General features: G+C 43.0%; 1 protein-coding gene across 1 annotated transcript in view; it reads left to right on the forward strand.

Moving 5' to 3' along the window:
• The window catches only part of PTPRN2 (protein tyrosine phosphatase receptor type N2), a 583237-nt gene that overhangs the window by 162427 nt on the left and 392980 nt on the right, over positions 1-27830 (forward strand). The window contains exons 6-9 of the mRNA XM_033165163.1: positions 7560-8013; positions 17532-17777; positions 20770-20810; positions 23461-23852. Of these exons, the coding sequence (XP_033021054.1) occupies positions 7560-8013; positions 17532-17777; positions 20770-20810; positions 23461-23852 (1133 nt within the window). The remainder of the gene's footprint in view (positions 1-7559; positions 8014-17531; positions 17778-20769; positions 20811-23460; positions 23853-27830) is intronic.

Here is a 27830-nt window from a genome sequence, read left to right on the forward strand (position 1 = left end):
AGGTTCTGGCCAAAAAGAACAAGGTGTTTTAATATGGTTTGGGCAGTTTCATAATGGCAGCTGAGTTCATCTAATTTGCTTACATAATGCCTGACATTGTCATTCAAGTGGTTAATAAAGACAAACCCCTAGTGTGTCCAGTTTTCTTCCAATTCCCCCCCTAATGCACAGTGTCGTCCCCCCAAATTAAGATTTTGCATCCAACTGCACACTAAAAATCCCCTGCCTTAAATTGAGCACTATTTGATATGTAATAGGAGTAACATGTGATGTTTGAAGTTCTCAGAATTAATGGAAATGAACAGCCCAAATAAATAAGCAATTGAGTAACTGCACTGTGTTTGATGAACTGCTGTGCATATGGTACGCAACACCACTCAAATTATAATGCTGAACTGCTGTGCACCTGTGATGACATGAAGATCATATACGTTTCTCATGTTCCCAACATAACACTTCATACTTTTATATTTTAACATTCTTACTTTTTTATATATATTGTGTATATTTTTTGGAAACTGACCCCCCCCCTGAGAACTGCATAGACCCCTCCTTGCCCCCGATTAAGAAACATTGCTCTAGTGGTTATGTAAGTCCTATATAAAATGTCTCTCTAGCGTTTGGTAACCAGCATGAGCTGTGCACATTTCACTTAGCAAATATATTTTGCAGTGTAAAAAAAAATAAAAAATTGGCCAGGCAGGAGCCAGCAATGAGTAAGAGTTCAGCGCGTAACTTATGGCCCTTGATATTCAGAAAAGCTTGTGTGGTGCAGAGTTTCTAGGTAGCTATAAAAATAGCAGGGGAAGCTTTGGGGGGCATTTTGGCTTCCCAGTCAAGAATGAAGTTTGAGATACAGCACTGAACTCCATAGAAAGCCAGCTGCTTTTGTTTGTCCAGGTTTCCTTCCCATAACACACATGATAGAACAGGCAGTTTGCAGAAAGATGCGCTTTACAGAAAGAGTGGATATTCATTCAGCCTCCAGTCTGTCCCATCAAGTGGCAACTGCACAGTCAGGCTTCAGAGGCAAAACTATTACTAGTTTTGATCTGAAGAGAGTCTTTGGACCAATTCTTTTGCTTGATCATCTATATGCGGCGTGGCACTTTTAACTAGAGGGTTTTAATTAACAACCTTCCTCATGCAGGTTTCCTCTGAAGTAGATTTTGAAACTATTTCAAAGCTTCAGCGTAACTCAGACAGGAAAAGGTTACGTAAGATCCTTAACTACGACGATCCATCTTCTCTGCCAAGCCACTGGTGGTTTCATGATATATTAATGATCTCCCTGTTGCCATCACTCAATATGACTGCTGGTTGTTTAATGTTACAGCGTTCCCCGAAGCTTGCATGAAATAATTAGAGAGAATAGAAGATCATCTTAATTAAAATTTAGTTTAGGCCAGTTCACGCAATCAGGAATTTTTTTCCTGTGTATCTATGGATATGGAGAACATGTCATGAACTGTACGAGGTATAGTTCTTGCCATCATGGCAGCTGTTCAGTAAAATAAAGATACCGGTACATGCAGGAATGCAATTGATATTCTCTCATGTCCAGTACTTCTAGCAGATTTTCATGTCATGTTGTCCAAGGATTCTCAGAGAACGCTGGACTTGAAGCCTGCATGCCCCTTTGCTGGGAAGCCTCTGATGTCAAGGAATTCTTACCCTTGTAACCATTGTTATTTTTGGTGGGAGTGTGTTATCTTGAGTGGTCTGTGGAGTCTTCAGATGGTTCAGTTATTGTTAATAACAGTTTTTATCTAGTGCACCATAATTTTGGTTGACGGCCGCTGAAAAACTATTTTTTCCTCACTTAGATGTGGCAAGTCTAATATTTTAAGAGTCTTCAAAGGCTAAAATAATGTGCACTTCTGTGACATTTCCTTCTGAAGGGTCAGTTACTTAAGTAAATCGTAGTGAGTGGTGTGTCATAGTCAACCTGACTTTAAGTTAATGTACATGTTTCAAAGTAATTTATTTTCTTTTTTATTGTTCATCCTGTATTATCTAGGTCACCTGCACCAGCCACGACGGGTCAAGTGAACTGTTCTTTAGAATCAAAAATTTTAAAGCTCATCCTCTGCAGAGACAAGGATGACTCAAAGTTAACAAATAGTTTTAAAAAATCTTAAGACCGTGACAAAATCTGATAAAGCAGTAGTTCCTTTGCCTGAACAATGCATCTTTTATTTTGCATTCACACATCACTTTTTATTACATCATGGAACTCAAGTTGACATGCATGGGATTCTTGGACAGTCGTACCATTTGGCACTGACCCCATCCAGATCGACTTGGTTTCAGCAAGGCTGATGTGTCATGCACTATCAAAGCAAAGCTTGCCATTATTTTAAGAAGAACCAGTGGTCTGGAGCAGGCATGGGCATACTCGGCCCTCCAGATGTTTTGGGACTACAATTCCCATCATCCCTGACCACTGGTCCTGTTAGCTAGGGATGATGGGAGTTGTAGTCCCAAAACACCTGGAGGGCCGAGTTTGCCCATGCCTGGTCTGGAGCAATTCTAACTCCCTATTGTTCAAGGAATGGGCACTGGCATATGGCAGAGGTGTCCCTTCACCGGACTCCGCTAGCAGGTGGCTCCCTTGTTGCGGAAGCCAAAGCCATGCGCTGCTATGGAGCTATTGCCAATGGCATTCCCATCAGTGGTAGCAAGCATAGGGTTCCAAAATGGGATTTTTCGGGGGCAGAGCAAGGTGAGCCAAGGACCTGGTGGATCCTAAGCTGGGTCATTTGTTTTTGAGGGGGGCTTGTTCAGGCCCTTCTGCTGTGCCAACCTAGAGCTGGTACAGGAGCAAGGAGGAGGAGGAGGAGGAGAAATTGTGCTCCCATCTTATCTCCTTAGAGATAAGAAGATATTTGGATTAGGTGGTGGCTCCACCTCACTAAGCAGCCCCAGGGTAGCTACCCGGAATCAATTGTATTTGAGCAAAGTCATGACTATTTAACAGGAAAGTATAGCTTGCAGTCACAAGTCACATATGGAGTAGTTCCAATGTGATAAAGCCTATTCCACATTTATTCAACTGTTGTCAGATATAATTACTCTCTGGCTCAAATATTAAACCTCATTTGATGCATGTTCATGTTGTTGCTTTTTCCCCAGCCTGCCCCCTCCAGCTCTCTCTTTCTTTGCCCTTTATCCCTTGCTAGCTATTTCCTGTGCCATACAGCTAATTTTGCCAGCAAAGTGAATTTACAAATCCCTGTCATTAATAGCAATTAGATTTGCAAAAAAAGAAGAAGATATTCTGCTGTGGGATTACCCTGTGAAACTCATTTTACTTTTAAATGAGGCAGGTTAGTAGTGTCCAGAGGTACTCGTCGAGAATAAAAAAGACCAGATAAAATGGAGGTAACACAAACAATATTAATTCTTTGATTTAAAACATACATTAGGAAGAGCTAAATTCTATGCAGTGGGTCTCCCCCATCCTCCTCTTCACAGAAAATAGAATAAATTATCCTGGTGCTATTTAATATGGTAGTTGTGTGACTTGGGATTGCTCTTTTCTAAGATCACATAATTCTGCCGCTGCATTATTTACCTGTGCTAAGTCTTAACTGGAACGCAGGTGGCACTGTGGTCTAAACCACTGAGCCTAGGGCTTGCTGATCAGAAGGTTGGCGGTTCGAATCCCCGAAGCGGGGTGAGCTCCTGTTGTTCGGTCCCAGCTCCTGCCCACCTAGCAGTTCAAAAGCACACCCCAAAAGTGCAAGTATATAAATAGGTACTACTCTGGCGGGAAGGTAAACGGTGTTTCCGTGCGCTGCTCTGTGGACAAACGCTGGCTCCCTTGGCCTATAGAGCGAGATGAGCGTCGCAACCCCAGAGTTGTCCGTGACTGAACCTAACGGTCAGGGGTACCTTTACCTTTACCTTTAAGTCTTAACTGGGTTTTCAGTTTGTACCTTTCTGCACTGGCATAGGAAGGGCGGGGCATAGGAGGCGGGGCGCCCCGGGCAGCGCAATCCCAATAGGGTTCCATTTTGGCGTGCCCCGCCCCCAGAACGCACGCCCCGACCCTGTGGCCGGTGTGCCCCGACCCCAGAACGCATGTCCCGCCCCGGCCCTGCGGGTGGCATGCCCCACCCCCAGAACGCACGCCAGCCCCGCCCCCGCCTGCTTCCCACCCCCGGTGCCGGAGCATGAAGCTCCGCCACTGCCTTTCTGTCATGCATACATATCCTCACCTATTGCGTTCCATTTAACTCTAGGAGTTTCTCCCCCATCTGAAGATTGTAGAAACTTGCTATGAAACGTGGGTGAGAAGTACCAAGAAAGACTTCATTGGATTTTATCTCCTGGTCTAAAGTTAGTCACATAAGACTTTATTGTTTACTAAAATCAGACCTGGCTAACTTTCGTCAAGCGGATACAATCCAGTGCAGTCCATCTTGGCACTTCCAGTATAACATAGAATTAACTTTCCTCTCTTGTTTTCCAATGGAAAGTACAGAGACCTTTCACCACAAAGATGCCAAAGAACAGGGCAATGCAGGTCTATGTCCATAGTGAATCACGGTCAAAGATGGCTTTAACATTAATACTGGAACTTCAGGCTGTATGTGGCTCTAGTCTTTCTCTCTCTCTTTGACTTTACATTTGTTGTCAGAAATGAGGGTGCTTTCAAAATAGGCTTACTGCTGTTGATGCCATATTTTTAATTAGGAATTTTCAAAGAGCATCCCAGTCTGCCAGTGTTGTGACCTGTCAAGCTGCTGAGAGACTGCTGGTCCTCTCCTGATACCAGCTTAGCCTGCGATTGACACTTGTACCCAATTTGTATAAGGCTGCTTGAAGTGTCTGTGTTCTTCTTCTTGATGGGCTTGTTTGTTTACAGGAGACGCGGGGAAATTGCAAATCCTCTTCAAGATTTGAGAGTGTTCAGGCACTTTTTGGGTAGCTTTTTTATTATTATTTAAAGCCACCTTTGATTATCCAGGTCAAACTTTTTGCAAACTGTCTCGTAAAGTTTATATAAAGGGAAGGGTCTTCATTATTTTTGTTGGCTGTTTGAATTTGGTTGTGCTTTCAGAGTACAATGTTGACATCCAAAGACTGCTTACAGGTAGAGAGGACAGTGATTTTCCTTTCCCCACAACCAGGCATTATATAGGGTCCCTCACTTTCAGGAGCTTAGGTGGGGGAGCATGGAGTTTCATGGGCCTGAGGGAGAAAGCTTCAGTTGTGCATGTGCAACACTGCATGTTGCTCCTTGGGCGACCTCTATTCTTTAGACTTCAGGAACTATTTTGCATTTGTAAAAAACAACAACATACAAATGCCTCTTTGTCTTTGCGATTTCCACATCGCTTTGCTCACATTCAATGTACAGCATAAGTAGCACCTTGCAATTCAGTTTATTTCTCCCTTATTTTATGGATGTACAGTAACATCCAATTGTTGAACAACAATTGTGGATACAGATAAAGGAGTTATGAATCTTAAAGGGCTTGAGAAGAATAGGTTATTATCTTAAGTCATTTATGGTTTATCATTACCATAATAGCAGCTCACAGGATGCTTTGCATGAATGCCAATTCCCTGGCAACTTGCTCAGTCTAATAAGGCAGTAGAAATACTATTTGGCATAAGGTTCCTAAGCACTGGTGCAGGGGGACAAATGTCTCTGATATTAGGATTCCATGTCGGTATGGGTCCTTTTCAATTCCATCAGGAAGCTTTGCACTGCATAACTGAGCTGTGCAACTGAGCTGAGGACCAGTCTTCCTCCTGTTCATTTTCGTGGCATCCCACGGGCACTTGATTCCTCTGCAAGTGTGGCTGTGTACACATTATCGGCTTAAAATGCAACAAGGTCATTTCCGCCCACTGTGTTTCAAATTGCATTTGCACGTCTTTGTACACATCAGTAGGTCGGATCAAACACATCAAAGGCCGGGTGTGTTTCCAAGTCACCTGCTGTCTGTCCGTACCAGTGGGCAGGGGAAGGGGAACAGATGCCTCCATAAGGCTTATTAAATTGAAGCTGGGGTGTTTTTTGGTGTGGGGGGAATTCATTGAAACTGCAAGGTGGATGTAGATTGTAACGAATGTTGTCTTGTTGTTGGCATCCATCTGTCTCAAGAGACAATGGAGTGCACCTCTGGGGGTGAAGTCTCCTAGAAGCTGCCAGCATGTGTCAGGCACCAGGGAATCTGATCTCCCCCCATGGTAGACTGCCAGGAATAGACAAGTTCTTACCAATGTCTTTTATTGCAGCCTCTTGGAATAATGGCGTTGCTCTGAGTAATCTCCACACACACCCATTCTCTCCTCAGTCATCAACAGCACCACCCACCTTACAGTGGCTGCTTAGGGCCATTTGTCTTCAAGTTCTTTGCTCTCCTACTTCCAATGCTCATCGGGTTCTGGGAGAAGGGGGGTCTGGAATGCTTTCTAGTGATAATGTGTCTCCCATTATCTCCCAACTTTGCCCCTCATCTGTCTCTGAGCTGTACTGCCTCTGAGCTATACTGTCTTTGTCTTCTCGGCAAGGTTCAGGCTGGTGAGGAAGGGCTCTCCACCATTCCTCCTCTGTCCACTCCCTGACAGCATGTGACAGTGTCCACACCCCAGAAACAGCTTTGAATGGCTAGCTAAATGTTGCGTGTACTTGTGGGATCTCCCTATCCCATGTTTGCCCACTTGAATGCTCTGATCTGCAGAACTGGTACTGCTACAGGTGCTGGATAATACCCCGCAGTTGTGAGAAATTGATCTTTTAGTGCGGCAGCACCTGTATTTTTGGAACTCCCTGCCTATTGACACCAAGGAGGCTCTCTTCTTGGCACCTGCTTAAATCATTTTTGTTTAGGCAAGTTTATCAGGACATGTGGGCATTGATGAGATATCATCTTTGTTATTGTTAATAAAAATTATTTTTTAAATACTTAATTATTTCGAACTGTTTTAAATGATAATTTTAATATTTCTTGTAAACTGCTTAAGGGTTTTATTACAACCAAGTAGTGTATACATTTGGTTAAATAAATGAAACAAATAATCATCGGCTTCCCAATCCAGCAGTGGGAGTTTAAGGCATACCATGTAAACATGAGTTTGCGCACAGCCTGTCTCTTGATAAAAGATCTAAGAATCATGTTTCATTATATTTAGAAGGCGAGTATCCTGCTCTTGTGAATAGAAATATCAGTTTCGAGGTATACAGAAAATGCCCTGTATACCTCAAAAACCAAAGCATGGATTGATAAATTATTGGTCCTCCAATGCTAGGGTTTCCATGCTGTCATAGCAACTTATATAAGGGAGAAACAGATAAACAAAATGTCCCTTTGCGCCAGCACAAAATAAACAGACCTAGGTAAATGTGCATCATAATTGATATATGATTCAGAATCCAGCCCTGATTTGCACAGGGAATGTGGGCTACCTCCCACCCTGCTTAAACATGAAGTTAAAGCAGGAAACACACCATTATGTATTCTTATGGGGTTCCCATGTTGGCTAATTAGAAGGGGTTAGCATAAGACCGATTCTAATACAAACTTTCCTTTTCCTTCTAGGTTGATAACGTCCCACCTGACACCATCGTCAACTACATGGTGCAGAACTCCAAAGGAAAAGCTCCTGCTTTAACCCATTCAGCAGCAGCCCATTCAAAATATACTGAAAACATCCCAGCGAGATCCTTCAGCCAACCACAGAGAGATAAATTCCCACTAAAGCCAGATGACGGATTTGACAGAAAGGCTCTGTTGGCGGCATTAAATGCATATATCTCTCAGAAAGTTGCGGCAAAAAATCTTGACGGAAGTTCTCCTGTTAGCAGGACTAAAGTTTCTCCCCCTTATACCAATCGACTCAAGCTTCCTCAGGCTGACCATCTTGATGGAACAATGTTGAAAGAGAAACCAGGGGATATCGAGATGAGGCCACCATTCATAAGGAGGCCTGGATCTGGACTGGTGCCTGGTTCTGTCCAGAGCGATACGAAGGCCCCTCTAACTCCAGTAGACGGTAAGGGATCCATTTCATCTTCGTATGAGTGCTCACCTATTGTTCTAGACCAGGCATAGGCAAACTCGGCCCTCCAGATGTTTTGGGACTACAACACCCATCACCCCTAGCTAACAGGACCAGTGGTCGGGGATGATGGGAGTTGTAGTCCCAAAACATCTGGAGGGCCTAGTTTGCCTATGCCTGTTCTAGACCAGTAGTTTTATCTACCGGGATTCCTTAGAAGTTTATCAAGGGATTTGTCAATGAGAAGGTCAGTCTTGGCATGTCCCCTCTCTACCATTGATTGTCCCATGCAATGCACAGCTGCAGGGGAGGGGAAGCATGTGATTCATTTCAGACTGCTAGTCCGTGATAGTGAGACTGAGCAGGCCTGAACAGTGCACCTTTTATAAACAATAAATCACTCCCCATATTCCACTGCAATGCACACAAGTTCTGTGAGGGTTGTGCAGAGAAGTCAATGTGAAATTACCTGAAAGAATTTTTTTTTAAATACATTGTTGTAGTCAAAGGAAGAATAGCCTGCAGTTATTAAGATACCTGCAAGCTTTTGAACAGCAGTGCATCTAGGTAATTTTACGACCCAGGCTTACATTCCCCTCTCTTTAAGTGTAACATTATTACTTTATATTTGTGAAGTATGCAGTATGAATTTTGAGTATCCTCATCACAAGATCTGGCTTAGTTTCCTTTTTGCAGCTTCATTTGGGGAATAGCCCCACTTTTGTCGTTAAGGAAGTACCTGTAGAATATGCCGCTGCCACCTATTCAGTATATTGCAAGCAAAAAAGGGGGGGCTGCCTCCTACCCCCACTACTCCACATGGTGTAGTGCTTAAAGTTCCAGACTAGGAGACCCAAGATAAAAATGTAATGGGGAATTCAGTAGACTAGAGAGCAATGCACACACACAAAGCCAGGAAAGCAGGCACCCCCTGCTGCCCTCTCCATGATTTGACTGCTACATTCCACTCCTGTTGCACTACAGCGAAACATGCACAGTTTTCCAACCTTGATAAACAGGGTTTGTTGCTGATGCTGGAGAGATTGAGCAGGAGCTGCAGAAGTGCAGCCTGGACTATGCAACCAACTCTTCGTGCAGTGCATAGTTGAACAATGGTACCCGGTCTCGTTAGGAGGCTATGATGGCTCCCAACTTAGATGGTTTTAAAAGACTGGACAAATTCAGGGAGGGTAATGGCTGGCAATGGCTGCTAGCCATGATGACTATTCTCTTACCCCCATGGCCAGAACCAGTAATGCTTCTGAATACCAGTTGCTGGAAACCACAGTGGGGGGAGATTCCTACAGGCATCTGGTTGGGCACTGTGAGAACAAGATGTTGGTCCAGATGGGCCATTGGCCTGATCAAGCAGGCTCCATTATGTTCCTATTTCTCTTAAGTTAACTCCTATGGGGAGCTGGCTTGCCTACCTGTGGCTTTCTGATGTTCTCTGCATGTGCAGAGATGAAGACAGGCATGATGAAGACACAGCAGCAATAAGCAGAGCGGGGAGGGCTATGTGTAGTGCTAGCAGCTGCCCAAGTGGCTGCTTCCTCCTCCTGCTCCTCAGCTGCAACAGGCCAGTGCTCGTGCAGCTAAGCAGCTGTGGCTGCAAGTTGTGATGTGAAGCAGCTGGTGGTAGGAGTGCTGCAGGCACTCATCATTTGCTGCTGGGTGGGCAAAAGAAGAAGAAGAAGATTTGTTGTGTGACAACGGCCAATGGGAGCGCTGGGAGGTGAAAACAGGGACCCCACTACGCTAAGGGTGGGGTGAGGGCCTTGGAATTGGGACCACGTGTTTGTGTGTAGCAGTGCCTTTGCTCTTCCGATCCTCATAGTCTGAATTTAATTTGGCAGAGTCTGCAACATCACATGACAGGTAACTATTGACAGCCCTCCTGGGGAGGTATATGCAGTGTTAGGTGGAGTTTTCTATTAATGGGGGGTAGGTAATGTTGGCGTGTAGAGCAGCCTTTGCCAACCTGGTTCTCTCCAGGTGTTTTGGATGACAGCTTCCATCACTGCTGACCATTGGCCAGGATCCTCCCTTCGTAGAAGCCTGAAGCATTATACATACTGTACCATGTTTTTACATATTGTTTCTCGCAGTCTTCTCCTTCATGTTTTTCTTTTGCTCCCCAAATGCCATACACTATTGAAGTGTTGCTACTTAGACAGAAGAGAGCCCAGTGTGTACATGCCCGAAAGTGACAGGGTTCATGGTGAGCAGCTGCCTGATAATAGGTTTCAAAAAAACAAATTGTAATGTAAATGCAAGTCCAGGTGGCCCTGCACGTATCTGGAATAGGACTGCTGCTAGAGCAAACTAGGTCCATGCTGATTTCATTATCATGCACTGCCCTATTTCACCTTTTCTTAGAAGAAATGTGCAGAGAAGAAATACTTAAAACTTACAGGGAACAATATGCTGCAAAATGCATTGGATTTTAACAGTTTGGCTTCCACAGGCATCACCTTGCAGAGCAACATTTCACCATGTTTAGGTACAATGCTGACAATTTAAGAAAGGCATTCCCACCCTCCAAATAGTTTCTTTCTCTTTAATATCTGTTCACAAATCAAGCGTTTTCTTAGCTTGTTGCCAACAGTCAAACATTTTCTAATGAATCTTCCAATATACGTATGCCATATTTTTCAAATTGTGCTTGTGATTGCTCTTGGCTTCTCATCTTCAGTGGTTGTCTGGCAATAGCAATGCTTCGTATTTTCAGCTTACTTTTCCTTAAGATGTCAGTCTCCTCTAACAAGAAGCTTATCTTCAGGAGGTATTCCTAGCATCCTAGTGACTGCCCAGTGTGAGAAACAACACACTTCACAGAATGCAGACCATTTCTCTATCTTTGCTTTCTTTAATGAACCAGAAAGACCTGCCAAATGTCTTTCAGTGGACTCTGGAGTGGGGCTGCTGGCCATTCATTTTCTCCTGTTGAATTTCTTTCCCCCTTATTTTCATTTTGCTTGAGATTACGACTGTGCTTTCCTATAGACTATGAAACCCAGGGAAGGGAACTAGGGAGATAAGACACGATAGATTGAAAGAAAAGAAAATGAGTTGAAAACAAATGAAACTGAAATGGAAAGGTTTTATCAATAGGGTTTTTTTTTTATTCAGCAGTCTAGGTTTTCACAGGCTTGAACCCAATTTGCAAGGAGGGAGGGGAAAGCCCACCAGACAGCAATATTAAACTTACACAATGCTTTATACTGAGCTCATAATTGACCTGTGCAATTGTACGCTGTAGGAGTTTAAGATAGGCTATATAAATATCTAAGGATCTCAAACTGGGGTCTCTGGTCCTCAGGACCTTATCTCTGTGCCATTGTGGTAGCTTCTCATTGGAGGGAGCACCTGGTAATAATAATAATAATAATACCCCAGCCATCTAGCTGGGTTTCCCCAGCCATTCTTGGCAGCTTCCAGCACATGTATACAGGACTGCTTTCAGATGTCTTCTAAAAGTTGTGTAGTTCTGCTTGACATCTGATGGGAGGGTGTCACTGCCGAGAAGGCCCTCTGCCTGGTTCCCTGTAACTCTGCTTCTCACAGTGATGGAACCACCAGAAGACCCTTGGGGGTCGATCTCAGCCAATGGCCAGATGGTGGCATTTCAGCTACCAGCTCCATAAAGGCAAAATTACCCTAATACTCCTTCTAATTCTAGGATTAGAAGTTCTCCAGTCTGGGTGACCTATCACTCAGGTGCAGACTGAGCTGCTCTCCAGCCATCCATTCCCACTTATCTGCTGGCTGCTTTGATGGCCTGTCTACTTGACTGCTCTCCTGTCTTGTTTCCCAACTTGCCTACTGACCTGCTTACCTCCAGACCTTAATGGATAGAACAGACAAATCCTTGTTGGCCACTGTGAGAACAGGATGCTGGACTAGACGGGCCATTGGCCCGATCCAGCAGGTGTTTTTTTTATGTCTGATCAGAATCAAGTATACACTTCTAGAGTTAATGCTAAATACATTACCGGTACTTCTGGTAAATGAGCCACCATAGCTGCTACAGGGCCATGAGAATTTTTTGTCCTGGGCATTGTAGACTCATCTACCCATATACTATCTGAAACCAAAGGGGTGCATTGGTTGCCAGATGTGAAATATATTGGCATTATTTTCAGCTACCCTGCCCCACTATGCCGTTACAGATGCACCATGGGGTTTCTTTTTTAAAAAATATTTCATTTTCATTTTTTTAACAATGTTCTTATACATTTAAATCATTTTCAATTTTTGTACATCTGAGATTACTTTAATCCCCAGACTTCCCCTCACCCTCCCCTGGTTTCCAATATTTATCTATTGTTTCTGTTGCATCTAATTACATTTTTTCAAATTCATTTGTATCCTTTTTTAACTTTAGTCTTATTACATTATAAGTGTTATAACAATCCTGCTAACCTTTTTAAATATCTACAGTGATCTTTAAGATACTGTACATTTCCCCCACCCTTTAGTAAAAGAATTATCATCTTGGTGTCTGCTGTTCACGGTCATCTTCGTCATTTCGGCATAGTCCATGATCTTGGTTATCCACTCTTCCTTGGTTGGGACTTTCTCTTCCTTCCACTTCTGGGCAAAAAGCATTTGTCCACCATGGGGTTTCTCATGGCACGACCCACTTGGTTTTTCAACAGAATTTACCCCAGACTTGCAAATAGCAGCTCACCCAAGTCAAGTAAAGAAAATGTTACTTCTGACCAGTGACAGGCGTTTTGCAAAATACAGTTCTTTCAACCCGCCCCACAGCGTTTAGGCCACAGATGACTAAAGTAGATAAGTTTAGGCTTGTGGGTCATTAGCTTCTGTGAATATATTTGCAAGCTTGATTGCACCATGGGGTGCTTTTATATAGAAGTATGTAATTATGGCTGTTAATGTAAATGTTTCATTCATTTAAATGTTATCCCACCATGTCTCAAATGAATAGGGCTCATTACAGTCATTATTTAAAGCATTTTTTTAAAATATATTTTTAAAAAAACATGGCACAAATCCCCCAAAGTAACAAAAAGATAAACAACTCATGCTGGGTTTGTCTACCAGGAATAGAGTATTGTTGTTGTTGTTGTTGTTGTTGTTGTTATTATTATTATTATTATTATTAACATTTATAAGTGCCTACATTGCTTCTGGGTGCTGTGCATATATTACAAGATAAGGCAGTCCTTGCCTACAGGCTCAGACCCTACAAGTGTCCCTGTTTTCCAGGGACAGTCCCAGATTTACAGAAGCTGTCCGAGTTTCTGATTTGAAACCAGAATATCCTGCTTTTCCTTAGGACGTCCCTATTTTCATCGGAGTAATGTTGGAAGCTATGGTAGGATGTCCCTATTTTCATTGGAGAAATGTTGGAAAGTATGAAGTTATCCGATTGCCAAGCCATCTGTATAGGGAGAGTTTTTTCATATTAAAAAATGTTTAATGTTTTGTTGTGTTTTTATGTATGCTGGAAGCCACCCAGAGTGGCTGGGGCAACTCAGTCAGATGGGCAGAGTATAAATAGTAACATTATTATTATGGAACAGGACATCCCTATTTGCATCAGAGAAATGTTGGAGGATATGGAGATGATGCAAAAGAGTGAAAAAAGAATGGGGAGGGAAGAGGAAAGTGAGAATTGGGGCAGCTGCACCTTAACTGGCTGACGGATGGGGTTAGGTGTTGGCGTATTTAAACTGAGTAACTGTGCAACAAAAGGCATTCTGAGGAGACTGCAAAGTATAATTAGGAGTTGTTTTAATTAAAGAAAAATAACAGAAGTTACATTAACTACAAGAATGCTACAGAAACATGACCCATCCAATGACCCACCACCCAGGGTTCTGAGAGAGGTACGCAGACCTCCTTATGTGTATCCAATGTATCCGATTGCTGATACGCCTTAAATCAATACAAACTTAACATCACCTGCTGTAGTACCCCACAGCTGCAAAACTAGGTCAGTTCATTTCCTTCTTTCTTTTAAAGGGATACACATTTCTGTGGAACAGTAATGAACCTTAAACTGTAAACCACTCAACACTAGGTTGGTCTCCACTTTGCCATTACCGGTATATTTTTCTCGGGAGGTAGGAGGTGCAGCCTTTCAAATGGCTCAAGATCACGTGGATGGTGGCAGAAGCCAGTGTGTGCCTTCTTTGGCTCAGTAGCAAAAAAACCCCCCACAACTTGTGGGTTTGATGAAGACATTGTGAGGCGGTGTATGTGTTCTGGGTGAGAAAAGGAAGATGGGCCTAAGCCCCTTGAATAATATAAGGGGCACTATGAATCCCAGAAATGAACTCAGCTCTCTTATGTTCAGCTATTTATTTATTTGTTTGTTTGTTTGTTTGTTTGTTTCCTAATATTTATATACTGCTTGTTTGTAAAAACACACACGCACGCACACACACACACAAAGAAACCTCCAAGTGGTTTACGAAAAGAATAAACCAATGAAAAACAACCATTTTAAAGATTAAAAAAATAGTTCAAAAGTAGAAATGGATATGCTTTTTAAAATAATTTGTGTGTGGTCTTCTCATTTCACAAAAGAGGAGGTGAGGTAAGTTAGTGACCACCCCAAGCTCATGCAGACTTATTTATGTAACAAGAAACAATGGGTTACTTTTCATTCTGAACTGGGTAAAATGTTCTCAGTCTATTACCTATATTTTTGGCACTGTTGGCTGTCTCTTTTCAGATTCCTCCACTTACTTTTGTTTACTTAATGTGTTTTTCATCTCCAATATCTTTCAATATTTTCTCCTTTGAAAACATCTGTTAATAACACATTTAGAAGTCTGTTGTCTGATTTTCTTTGTAGAAATCTATCTGCTTTTTCTCATCTTGCCTCAGATGTCATCTTCCATTTATGTTCTTTGGGGTCATTGATGAACTCATTTCCTTTACTCTGTCCATATCTGACATACATCAGAACAAAACGCAGCTAAAACTCTCATTTGAACAGGCAGAAGATCCAATATAGTTCAGAAAACATTTATTTACATTTCGTATTGTAGCATAAACAAATGAGATCAGGGTGCTTGTGTTAAAATACAAGCCACTGGCATATTTATTTAATGATATCGATGAAGATTAGGTCATAAAAATATAAATTATTATTATAAATGTAAAGTAGCATGGATATATCATTAGATATTAAATTATATTTCAATAACAAAAAATACCGTCCTTTCCAGCCAGGCAGGAGCCTGCATATACAAGACAGGTCAGCCCCACTAAGCAGTTGGCTATCTGGTAGTGAGTAGCTGGGTTAATGCTGAATGGTTGCTTAGCAAGTACCACAGTGAGCAGCACCTGGGAACTCAGTTGGCAGAAGCGATAGGGCTCCAAATATAATCGGGGCAAGCATGTTGGTGGCTGAAAACTGTAGGGCTTAAACTGAAATTATAGGAAGTTTTGTCAGGGCTGGGAGTCAGGCGTAGGTCACCAACAAAGCAACAATGCACCGAGGTCAGTGAAGTTAACTCTTTATTCAAGGAAACAAACCACAGCTCGGCCTAGTAGTTTCCAGGAGGTCTTACCACGATGAAGCAGTTGCAAGGACTTCCCAGGGCCCACTAGGACTCCTCCTTTCAAGGGTCTTCCCCACGCAGTCTCAGGTTTCGTTTGTGGAGAACAACCCTCTACTCTTCCTGTTTCATTTCTCAGTGTGTTTTAGGAGACCAAAAGGGAGGGGAGCTGGTCACAGCAGGAGAGCCAGACTCCCTTGATTCTGCTCAGAGTCTGAACTGTGCTCTGCTGCAGCTTCTTCCTGTTCACTAAACCCTGTTACCTCTTCTGCTTCTGACACTTCCTCCCAGTGGTGGTGCAACAGGGGGGCGGTGGGGGTGGTGCGCTCCTGGTGGCATGTCAGGGGTGACAGGTGGCGCCCCGCTCCGGTGGTGCGAGCAGCCATCGCGCCACCGGGGCGGGATGCCACCTTGTCACCCCTGGAGACGTGCCACCGGGAGCGCAGCCATCGTGCCACTGCAGCCACATGTAGAGGATCCTCCATTCGTGGCTGCAGCCGTGAGCAAAGTATCGCACCCCTCCCAGCCTCCCTCCCACCCTGGCTCACTGTAAGCGGCTCCCGCTTAGCCACTTTACAGCGAGCTGGGGAGGGAGGGAGGGGGACGGACAGGAACCATGGCTCCCAAGAGGGCACAGCTTTGCCAGCACCCCGGCAAAGCAGCGTGGGGGGGGTGACCAAAATATTCCGCACCGGGTACCACCTGGGCTTGCTACGCCTCTGCCTCCTCCTCCCTGTCTGCTCCTTCCCCCTCTGACGACTCATCGTTGTCCCACCACCAATCCCCTGGCTCTGAGCCTTCTTCCCCTAGGGATTCCTTGGCTGGTGCCTCCCCCCCCCCCCACTCCTCCACATCCAGCCAGTCCATGACAGTTTTAAAACATGGCAATCTCCTCTGAGCTGCTCCTTGTTATGCTACTTGTCTCTTCAAGTTGGGAACTTGTGAGTGGAGAGTTTTAAGGCAGTTGGTAGGCTGGGGCACCTTGCATTTTGTTTGGTTCGTTGTAGATGTGTGAACCACCTGCCCTGTTTGGAGGCTGGCAGGTAGGTCTGTGGGAAGCTCCACCTGGGAATTTGTGTTGGGTAGAACGATAAGATGTGGGGTTCCGATGAGAACCCTCTTGTTTCATGGCCAGTATTGGATAGGCTTCACAGGGATGGGCCATGACACACATGAGATCTCCCCATTGCCTCCCCCACCCTCCAGTTAAGCCCTTTACATGGCTGGGTAAGTCAAATTTGTATTGCTGCTTCATAATTCAGTGGTGGTGATTTATTTACAGTCTCTGCTTCTTTTGGGGACGCCTAGTAGAAAAATAGCTCTGGTGCTTTTATTTTTTTTCAGCAGACAGCATGTTTCTTATATGTAATTATATTGATGGGCCCTCTATTTTTACTCTGCAAAAACTACATTATGGTTGACTGAGTGTAATCATAATTTATTTCTATAGTTAAGCAGCTTTAGTACAGTATAAGTTGATTTTGTTAGGAAGTCTTGATATAGGGTTTGTAATGGGGAGGGGAGGGAGAGACCACTAATGTGATAAAATAAATACATTTTTTGTCCTAGGGATACAGGCATTCCTGGATAAACCATATTGGTCTGGGAAAAGTTTCGCCACTAATTTATCCCAAATCAATTGTTTCAGTAGGGCAAGGCATGTCCAGTGAGAAAAGTGATCTAATTACTGATTCATATAAGAAGATAATCCCATGAATTAGTAACATTGAAACTATTCAATAAACACATTTGAATAAGAGGAGAGAGAGAAAAAAAAAACATTACTGAGGCTATATTTATGAATACAGATTAGCACAGAATAATGTAGTCAAGACTTCATAGATAATTAAATAGCTCCTACTGAGGACTGGAGCAGAGACTACAATGCTTTGTTTCTCTTTTCCTTGCACATACCATCAGACTTTTCATAAGTAATCAAGTTTCTCCTCCCTCCCTCCCTCCCTTCCTAAGAAATATTTATTCAGGATGTTCTGAGGGACCTGAAGAAACATCATGTGGATGTAGATAAGTTGAGCCCGCTAGAGCTGGACGAGATGGCAGATATCATTGCTGATGCCATTCAAGCTGTTGATGTAGATGAAGAAAAGAAGAATGCCGCTGGGAAGGTTGGAGGAGAGACAGAAGAGAAGAGAGTGGATGCCGAAGGAAAAGATGGTTATGAGATGGGATTAATGAGAGCCGGTCACCCTTTACAAGGTAGTATATCCACCATGGCACCTTTCCTTTCCTTTCTAAAGAAATTCAGTCTTAAAGCAGCCTTGCACAAAGATGGGAGGAGGAGGAACTTACCTGCTCACCTGTCCCACTGCCGGCTCACTGCCCTATTCTCCCTGCTGCTTGCTAGCTCCTCTCCATTTATCATTGCCTTACCGTTAGCTTCCCAGACCACTATATTTTGCTGCCTGAAGTGAAGGACAAGATGGTTCCTCCCTGACACATTCCACATACTGAAGTCAAACAGCCTGGCTGGCGAATCTTACTTCAGCACTAGTGACAGGACAGCAGCCAACACCACAGCAAGCTATTTTAGGGGATGGGGACATGTTGTGTAACCCACAATTCTGTCCTCCAGCAGATGAGACCGGTCCCGGGGGCAGGGGGTTAGGAGGAACACCCAGGGGGGGGGTCCACTGCTGCCCCACAGCATCTGTTCCCTGAGGAGATTATGCCACTTTGCCCAATAGTAGCTTCCCTTTCCTACTGCCATGATTATATTGTGTTCAGAGGGTGGGATGGGTGCTATTCACTCAATCCCAACTTGCTGTGGGGAATTAGGTGAGTGCAGGTTGCTCCATGATTTAAAGGAGGAGTTAGCTGTTTGGGGAATGTGATTCCCACACATCTACCTCCCCATTAAAATTGCAAACTGCTGTCTCTTTTCAGCTATTATCAACATAGGGGCAGTGAACATCCTTGGATTGGGAGTACTGTGGGGGGTAGGTTAAAGCCTGCTCCCCGGTGTTTCCTATTTACATGATATTACTGTTGCTATTAGCAGTGTGGGAACAGTACACTCTTCCTGGACACCCAGCTGATGGCTGTTTGTAGGAAAAGGTGACTGGGGCTTCCTGGGCTTTGGATTCCTGCGTGTTGCCAACCCTTGTCCTAAGCAACGAACTGATGCAATTAACTCATTCCACCACTGCCACCTTAAGATACACCTGCATTTTCATGGTGCTTAATTGTTCACTTGGTTAACTGATAGCACTGTTGTAAACAATTTAGATGCACCTCGAGAACAGTGCCGGATTTAGGCTTGATGACGCCCTAAGCTACTGAAGGTAATGGGGCCCTTTATATGTCCAGCTGTCCTTTGACAACAACAAATCGTCACTGTTTTTTGTGTTGAATATATGCTATATGGTAATTTATGGACCTAATAGGTATCTAAAGTCATTTGCACATAACAAAATACGTATTTTATCAAAGTAATTGTTGATGTGAAATACAATTAAGAAGTATATTTTTTGGGGGGGGGCAAGAGAGTGGGGCCCTAAGCTATAGCTTGTTTAGCTTATACGTAAATCCGGCACTGCTCGTGAACCAGGCACTGGATTTAAGTGACCTGCTAAAATAATTAGCTATCAGTATGTGTTGCAGGGGTTTGGACTAGATTACCCTCAGGGTCTCTTCCAACTCTACGGTTCTATGATTCTATGACCCATTCAGGAAAAGTAGGGTAGACATGGTACCAATTTGTTTTGGAGAACTCATAGTTTTGAAGCCTGATAAAAAAACAACATGTGTCATCCAGTAAGAGTAGCCTATGTGTTCCTGAATTCAATTTCCTCACCCCATTCTCACACCAGTGTTTACCGTATTTTTCGCTCCATAAGACACACTTTTTTCCTCCTAAAAAGTAAGGGGAAATGTCTGTGTGTCTTATGGAGTGAATGCGTGGTCCCTGGAGCCAAATTGCCCAGGGGCCAAAAGCAGATCGTGTTTTTTTTTTTTTTTTTTACAAAGAGAGAAGGGGTGTTGAAAGAAAGCCGCTGAACAGCTGATCAGCAAGTGATCGGGAGAGAGATAAGGCTCCCTTTCCGCCCCGCCCCCTTGCCCAGGCCTCCATTGTTGAATGTTCTGCAGACGGAGGCTGTTTGTTTCCCCAGTGACATGTGACTGGCTGATTAGATTATCTGTCTGAAAACTGTAGAAACGGCTCCCTTTCCTTTCCTAAAGAAGCTGCAGAACTGTGAGTTGAACCCCCCAAATGAGGCTTTTCCCCCTTTGCAAAAGAAGCTGTACAACTGTGAGCTGATCCACCCCCTCAAACGAGGCTTTTCCCCCTTTGCAAAAGAAGCTGCAAACTGTGTGCTGATCCTCAAAAACACGGGGCTTTCCCCCTTTCCTCCTCTAAAAACTAGGTGCGTCTTATGTTCGGGTGCATCTTATGGAGCGAAAAATACGGTAGTCCTCTTGCTAAGCCTTACAGCACCTCGTGTTCATTGATCAAATAGGTGCGTGCAGATGCATGTGACAGGAAACATGCAAACAGCACATTGATTTACATGTGGATCATTTAAAAATTGTCTGAGTTTATTGCTGTGGATAAAAATGAGATGTGAACAGGTCCATTGTTAGGTCATTTTGTGACGCATGTGAGAGATGCACAAAAATCTATGTTTATCATGCTTATAAGCCTCACAAAGACTTCCTGTTCCTATCCTAAAACAGGCAATTTGGTATCCTGTATTTACCTCTGAGTAGTCACAATAACCGAGAAACCATTATTCTGAAGTGCCTACTTTATTAAAATAAAGGATTAGATGAGCACATGAAATCCATTTTTTTCCTTGAAAAGTGCCTGAAATGTAAATCTGTTGCCTTTCCGCATTTATTACTGTAGCCATTATTTCTATGCTACCAGAAAACATGGTATTGATTTTTTTTTAAGGCACTGGTAAACAGAGGTAAATTCGTCGACCATACTATTGAACTAATTAATATAATGCACTCTTACAGTACTGCTTCTATTGATCTTCCATTAGCAAGCTGTCCAAATGGAGTCAAAGTGACAAACCTGATCTATGCTTTTATTTTCGCCTTTCAGCGGCAACATCTTAATGTTTAATGTACAGTAAATAACACCACAATCTATAGAAAAGCAAAGCCAGTATAGCAGTGTCTGCTTTACACACATAATGTTCTATAATGTCCCACAACACATGTTTGTTCAATGTTCCCACAGATGAAGGGGCACAGAATGAAGATGCCAGGACTAAAAATGAGGTAAATTGCATGTTTAAATGTAAATATCAACAATCCATCGTACCAAATGCTCGCCATACAAGATATGCTAAATATAATTCACAACACAGTGACAACAATGGAACACAGATGGAGGTACACTCGCAACCATCAGTGGATTTCAGACAATGGGAGTGGGGGCATTAGCAGCAGCTAGCGGGGGGTGGGGATTATGTTTTGTCACTTGCCAGTATTGCTCCTTTACCCCCCCCATCAGTGAATGCCAACCCGCTCCAATTCACCACCTGTGAAAGCACCAGCAAATTCAGTGTAGCATTTTCATTCACCTCTAAAAACCTGTATGAGATATGTGTGCTATAGATGCCTCAGCTAATTTGTTAGTTTGCTTATTTATTAAATTTATATCCTGCCCATGTTGGCAAAAACATTAGGCCGCCCTGTTGCACCCCTTTTTGTGACATCTTTATGACATTTGCAGGTCGCTTCCGGGTTTGGCAAAAGCGCATGTGTACGGCCGCGCATATATTGGATGCGCCTAAAATGGTCACTGCTTTTATTTATTTATTTTTTAAAAAACACATTTTTATAAAAAAAAAATTAACCAATTAAAATATATAAGATATCTAAAAACAATAAAGTGTTTAAAATATTTAACAAACAATAAAGCAGATTAAAACATCTGAAGCAAATATAACCAAATCCTGCACCTGGATAGGCCCACCAAACCAGAAATGTTTTCAACAGGCATCTAAAAGAATACAGTGATGCCGGCTGGCCAATGTCAATAGGCAGGGAGTTCCACAGTACAGGTGCCACCACAATAACCACTACAGTGGTACCTCGGTTTACGAACTTAATCAGTTCTGAAAGTCCGTTCTTAAACTGAAACCATTCTTAAACCAAGGCACACTTTCCCTAATGAGGCCTCCCACTGCCAGTGCCCTTCCACCATTCGGCTTCCATTTGTAGATCGAGGTAAAGTTTGCAAACCGGGACACTATTTCCGGTTTTGCGGAGTTTGTAAACCGAATAGTTCATAAACAGGGCTGCTCTTAAACCAAGGTACCACTGTACAGCTAAACAATAATAACATGGTTTAAAATCCAGGTTTGGTTCTATAAAGCCTTTATATCATGTGAACTGAACACACCTTTATTGAAGTTATGGTGTGTGCCCTTGATTTTACAGAAAAGGGGTGTAAACAGAAATGAGCTTACCTTCACAGAATAGTTTATTGGGTCTTGGATTTCTCCCAGGCATCCCTTGACATAAGATTTCCATGCATGAAAAATTTAGGTGTATGGCGCTTGAAATGAAGGAGGAGAAAGAGCTGGTCTCGGTTACACAGTTTTACAGTAATGCAGGAAATGATTTGGGACCCAGTTACAGCTTGTGTGAGTAGGGCCAGGCCTTCTGTGCTGCTCTTAAGGTAAAGGTAAAGGACCCCTGGACGGCACTCATCTCGCTTCATGCCAAGGGAGCTGGCATTTGTCCACAGCTTTCCAGATCCTGTGACCAGCATGATTAAACCGCTTCTGGCACAACAGGACACCGTGACGTAAGCCAGAGCACCTGGAAACGCCATTTACCTTCCTGTCACAGCGTTACCTGTTTATCTACTTGCATTGGCGTGCTTTTGAACTGCTAGGTTGGCAGGAGCTGGGATAGAGCAATGGGAGCTCACTTCCGTTGGTGGGGATTTGAACTGCCAACCTTCCGATGGGGAAGCCCAAGAGCCTCAGTGGTTTAGACTACAGTGCCACCCGCATCCCTATTGTGCTGCTCTTAACGCCACCTAACAAGGTTCATGGGAATGGAACTTCACAGCAGATTTTAATTGAATTTCAAGACATGTTTCTGAAATGTAAAGCAGAAGAAAAATCCAGAATTTGGTCTTTGACAGTTCTTCCCTCCAAAGAGTTAAGAATTTAGACTAAGTGATGGGGCTGTTTCTACATCTCAAGGCTAGCTGATTTGAAAGACTCAGAATTTGAAATCATAACTTGATGGAAAGACTTGGTGGACTCATGCCACTGTCAGCAGGAAGACTTGAACTGAGTCAAACAGGGATGTCTAGGGCTCCTTCGTGTAAGGCTGGGCAAAAAGAAATTAATGATAATGCTTTAGCTTTAGACATACTTCAGTGCTTCCAAAAGATGAGCCCTCTTGAGATCAGTCGAATTTAAGAAGAGAAAAGCAGTTTCGGGGAAAATACAAGCAACATTTTCTAAGCTGCAATCTAAGAGCTGTCAAAAGTTGCACCCCAGGCTAAAGTGATTTCCAGTTTTCATCTTTCATAAGTGGACAACATTGTCTACTCGTGTACAGTGGTACCTCAGGTTGCATATGCTTCAGGTTACATACGCTTCAGGTTACATACTCCGCTAACCCAGAAATAACGCTTCAGGTTAAGAACTTTGCTTCAGGATAAGAACAGAAATTGTGCTTTGGCGGTGCAGCGGCAGCGGGAGGTCCCATTAGCTAAAGTTTCAAGTTAAGAATGGACCTCCAGAATGAATTAAGTTCTTAACCTGAGGTACCACTGTACCACTGTATAGCTTCAGGATTCTATTAGTTTAGTGCCCTTGAATTTCACATAGATACCCCATTAATGCATGTTCAAAATTGTTATGAATGAGACTGTTTGTTTTTGTTTTGTTTTTTAATATAGGAGAACCATTTGAGTAAAAAACTACTTGATTTCCTGAATGAGGATATCGCAACTGAAAATCTTCTTGAGGAGCCTATGTCCAAAGAATCTTTTAAAACAGAAATGAAGAAGTCGGAGGATTTAGATCTCTCCTCCTCTTCCTCTGAGGAAGTGAAGGTTGGGGTTGAAAATGTGAAGAGCGAAACATTCTCGAGGGAGTTGATAGCTGAAAAGAAAGCTGAGTCGGAACCTGACTCTAAAGAGCTGACTGAGCTTCATCACTGGATTAAGAATACTTTGATTCAGGATAAAAGTGTCTATGAAGAAACTAAAAAAAAAATGGGAGGAGGCCTTCAGCTGGATGCCAAGCCTTCTGAAGAGGATGAATATGGATACATCGTGACAGAGAAAGAGTAAGTGTAAATTTGTGTTTGTTTGTGTGCATATATGTGTGTTTAAAATATAGAATGGTTAAAATGGGCTATTTGTGAATACTGAAATATTTATTTGATTTTTCGAATGTATGTGCCCCCAGGTCTGCTGGACATTCAAGCAGCTCACAGTAACATCCAAGAAACAGTGTCTGTAGTTAAAAATACTAGAACAGCAAATAATGTAAAACCTGCAGCATCCATTTCAAAGCTAAGAGTAAAATTTAAAATGACCTTACCACTGTGATATCTTTTAAAAACCTTTTTTTTAAAAAAAAAAAGTCACCCAAATGCTTTTGTGTTAGCTACTATCTCCCTGAACTGCTTTGACAGAAAAGTCAGGGCTTCCACATTTCCTGTGAAAATACATAAAATGAAGGCCATTTATCTACTTCTCACACTGTCCTTTGGTGGCCTTGTGGACTGCAGAGTACATTAGTAGCAGTATTAATGGTTTTACAGATGTGCTCTTTGAATATTAGGCTTCACAGTGCAAAATATGATGAATGTTGTACATTAGGATTCTTGGCCCAATTTTCCTGTGGTAAATATTGGAAGTAGCACTGCTGTTGTAGGCGAGACAAATGCTAAAATCGAATGCCTACTTAGGAGTAAACTCTACTGAACTCACCAGGGCTTTCTTCTTGCCAAACATATCTAGGATTGGGCTTCATTTAAGCAGTTGAGCCCTGGTCAGTGTGGAGCTGATACAATTTATGCTGGGAACATTCTTCTGTTTACAGGAAGATAGGTTGTGGAATTCAAGTTTGCTTATTGTACCTTGGCTTCCAGAAACACTGCCTGAACAATTTAATACATGCTGCTGTGCTCTGTAATGTAAGGCTGCTGGGGGAAAGGGACCCCGGAACAGATAGTTGTCACCAAGATATTTTAAGGAAACCATTGAGCTTGTCCAAGTTTTTCCTCAGTTCTTAAAAAACAAACAAAAAACCCCACTTCTGGGTGTGTTAACAATGCCCTGTTTACCTTCTGAGCAGAAAACCTAGCCTCATAGAACTGTAGAGTTGGGAGGGACTACAAGTTTCATTCAGTCCAACCCGCTGCAATGCTCAAACCCACAACCCTTGAATTAAGAGTACTGTACTGTGCTCTACAGACTGAGCTATCCAATCCATGAAGGATTGGAAACATGGTTTTTTCCAACTATGGTGGAGGGCCAGGACACCTGTTGACCTCCTGATGGTGCTGATCCACAACTCCTATGATTCTGCCCACAGACCATGCTGTGTGAAGTAGATGGGAGCTGAAGTCCAACAACAACTCGAGAGCTACAGGTTCCCTATTCCTACCAAAGGGGTGTGCTGAATGCACTTAACAACAACAACAACAACAACAACAACAACAACAACTTGTATTTGTTTAGCTCATTTTTCTGTAGGTCCATATAAATCCCCCCCATAGGAACCATGATTGACCCCCTGCTTCTCACCAGAAATAAATGTGTAGACACCCTCCATTCATTTCAGAGCCGAACACCAAATCATAGAATTTGTAGAGTTGGACGGGAACCACGAGGGTCATCTCATCCAAGTCCCTGCAATGCAGGAATATTTTGCCCAATGTGGGGTTCGAGCCCACAACCTTGAGATTAAGAGTCTCATGCCTCTTACCAACTGAGCTATCCCAGCTGCTATGTTCTAAATCTAAGCACAAAGTAGCCTTAAGTAACGTGGGTTTGAAGAGGGTGTGCTTTGACTGGGGAGTAAAATAATGGAGGGAGATGATAAGAGAGAAGAGTTAACTGGTAGATTATGGGACCAGGTGCAGGGGCGTAGCAAGGTAAATTGGTACCTGGGGGCAAAAAATATTTTGTCTCACACCGCCCCCCCCAGGCATGGGAAGGTCAGGTGGTACCCGGTGTGGAAAATTTCTTGTCAACCCCCCCCCCATTGATCTCCCCCCGCAAAAATGGTTTTACGTTATTTCATATTTTCTTACAAAGGAATAAGAACAAGTAATAATAATAAAAAACTTTTATTTATATCCCACCCTCCCTGGCTGAAGTCAGGCTCAGGGTGGCTAACACCAGATACATAACATTGGTATAAAATCAAACAATAATTAAATTACCTCCTAAAAACATCTCAAAATCAAATTAAAGTCTAATTAGATGGCTTTCCACAGGGTTAGGGTTGGGAACAGTAAGTGCTCCACTGGACTGAAATTTCAGCCTTCATGACATAGGAAAACAGCCAAGTGAACAGCTATTTTGGTGGTGGAGGGTCAAGATATTAACCAATATGCATGAAATTTCATATGTAGCTATATAATCCCTAGTATAGTAAGATAAGACCTTCGGAGCAGGCATTTTCAAAAAAACAAATTCAAAACAAATTTCAACCCCCCCCCCCAAAAAATGTTCCTTGATAATTTGTCACCTCCTCCATTATGGAACACGGGGTGGCCCGCCCCCCCCTTGCAACGCCCCTGACCATGTGGTCTGTTGTGGTCCAGTGTGGAAGAGGGATGACTTGGTGGAGAATGGCCTTGCACTTTCTGATATCTGGAAAGGAGCAATGTGATAGAAAGAAGCAAAGAAGGATGGCGGTAGAGCCTAGAGCACAGGCAGCTGGAAGTGAAGCTGTAAGTTTAAGTTATATTCAATGGTTAGTGTCAGTTTGGGGAAGGACCTTGAGATTAAATATAGAGTAGAGATAGAGAGGTTTGCAGCATAGAGCCCTGGAGCAAGCAAAGTTTATTCCTTTATTATCAAGACCAATTCCCCAGCAGAAATTTGGTAGAGGTTTAATTTCTCCGAATTATGGAAATATATGTAACATAGACATTCCTGACATTTTCATAGTTCAAGGATCTCAAAGCTATGCAGTTGTAAGCAAGTTGTTTTTCTTTTAAAAACAAAAAAAAAACAAAAACACAGCTCGCGAGAGATAAAGAAAGCAATAGAACACAACTAAAAATGATATCTGGAGTCCAATGCTTTTTTATTTTCAATACCATTTATTCCTATAATCATCTCTTGCCTTATTGAAACTGTACATTGTGTTTTCCTGCTTGTCAGAATTTTATTAGCAGAAGTGGTTATAATAAAGGAACAAAATCCTTTCAGCAGAAACGAACCCTCTGTTGGTAAAAGGGGTCTTGCATATTCATGCACGGAGGTTAATAGCTTGGAGTTCTTTTTCACTTTGCGATTTCAGATGTAACTGGGGGCAGGGGGGGGGATTGCACTCAGCAGTATGGCTAGAAAGATGTCAGAGGTGATTCATTCACACTTGGATTCTCAGTGTGTGTGTTTTCGTTGGCTCCCAGAACCTTGATCCAAGGAGATTGCTTCCCTGTACTGTGAAGACCAGGTATTTTAATTGTGTCATAGAGACAAATATTTTCCTCAAAAGTTCCCAAATAAATGATTTGTGATAGTTTTGAAGATTTGTCATAATGGCAGCCTGCTTATCCGTACTTAGAACAAATAGGTCACTCCTGCTTTTTGTTGAGTGACCTTTCAGTGACCTGTACTGACCCATAGTAAGCACTGGTGCTAATCTTAGGGGTGACAGTTTCAGTATAGGCATTTGTCTGGCAAATCCTCTCAGGTGCTGCTTCAGCATTTTATTTTGGGTAGAGAGTGTTCAAAACGGATAACTTCCCTGTATGCTGGTCCTTCCTGCAGAATTTGACCTCAGTCCATCCCCTATAGTAAATCCGAAAGCGTACAAGTTAAATGTGCTTAAGTTATGCTTCATAACTTTCCTTCTAGAAGAGCTAGAGACTTTTATTTTTAAATGAAAGCTCAGAGCTTGGCACCAGTAAAGGCCCTCATGGGCATTGGGATGGAAATACGCATCCTAACTGACTAGCCTCCACTGCTGTGTCGGGGACTGGCTGGCTGGATGATGAGGAGTGGTGGGAGGCAGAGGCCGGGGAACCCTCAAGGGAAACCCCAGAGGAGGAAGGCTCAGAGCCCTGGGATTGGTGGTG

The sequence above is a fragment of the Lacerta agilis genome, chromosome 12, assembly GCF_009819535.1.
Source record: "Lacerta agilis isolate rLacAgi1 chromosome 12, rLacAgi1.pri, whole genome shotgun sequence".
Taxonomy (NCBI): Eukaryota; Metazoa; Chordata; class Lepidosauria; order Squamata; family Lacertidae; genus Lacerta; species Lacerta agilis.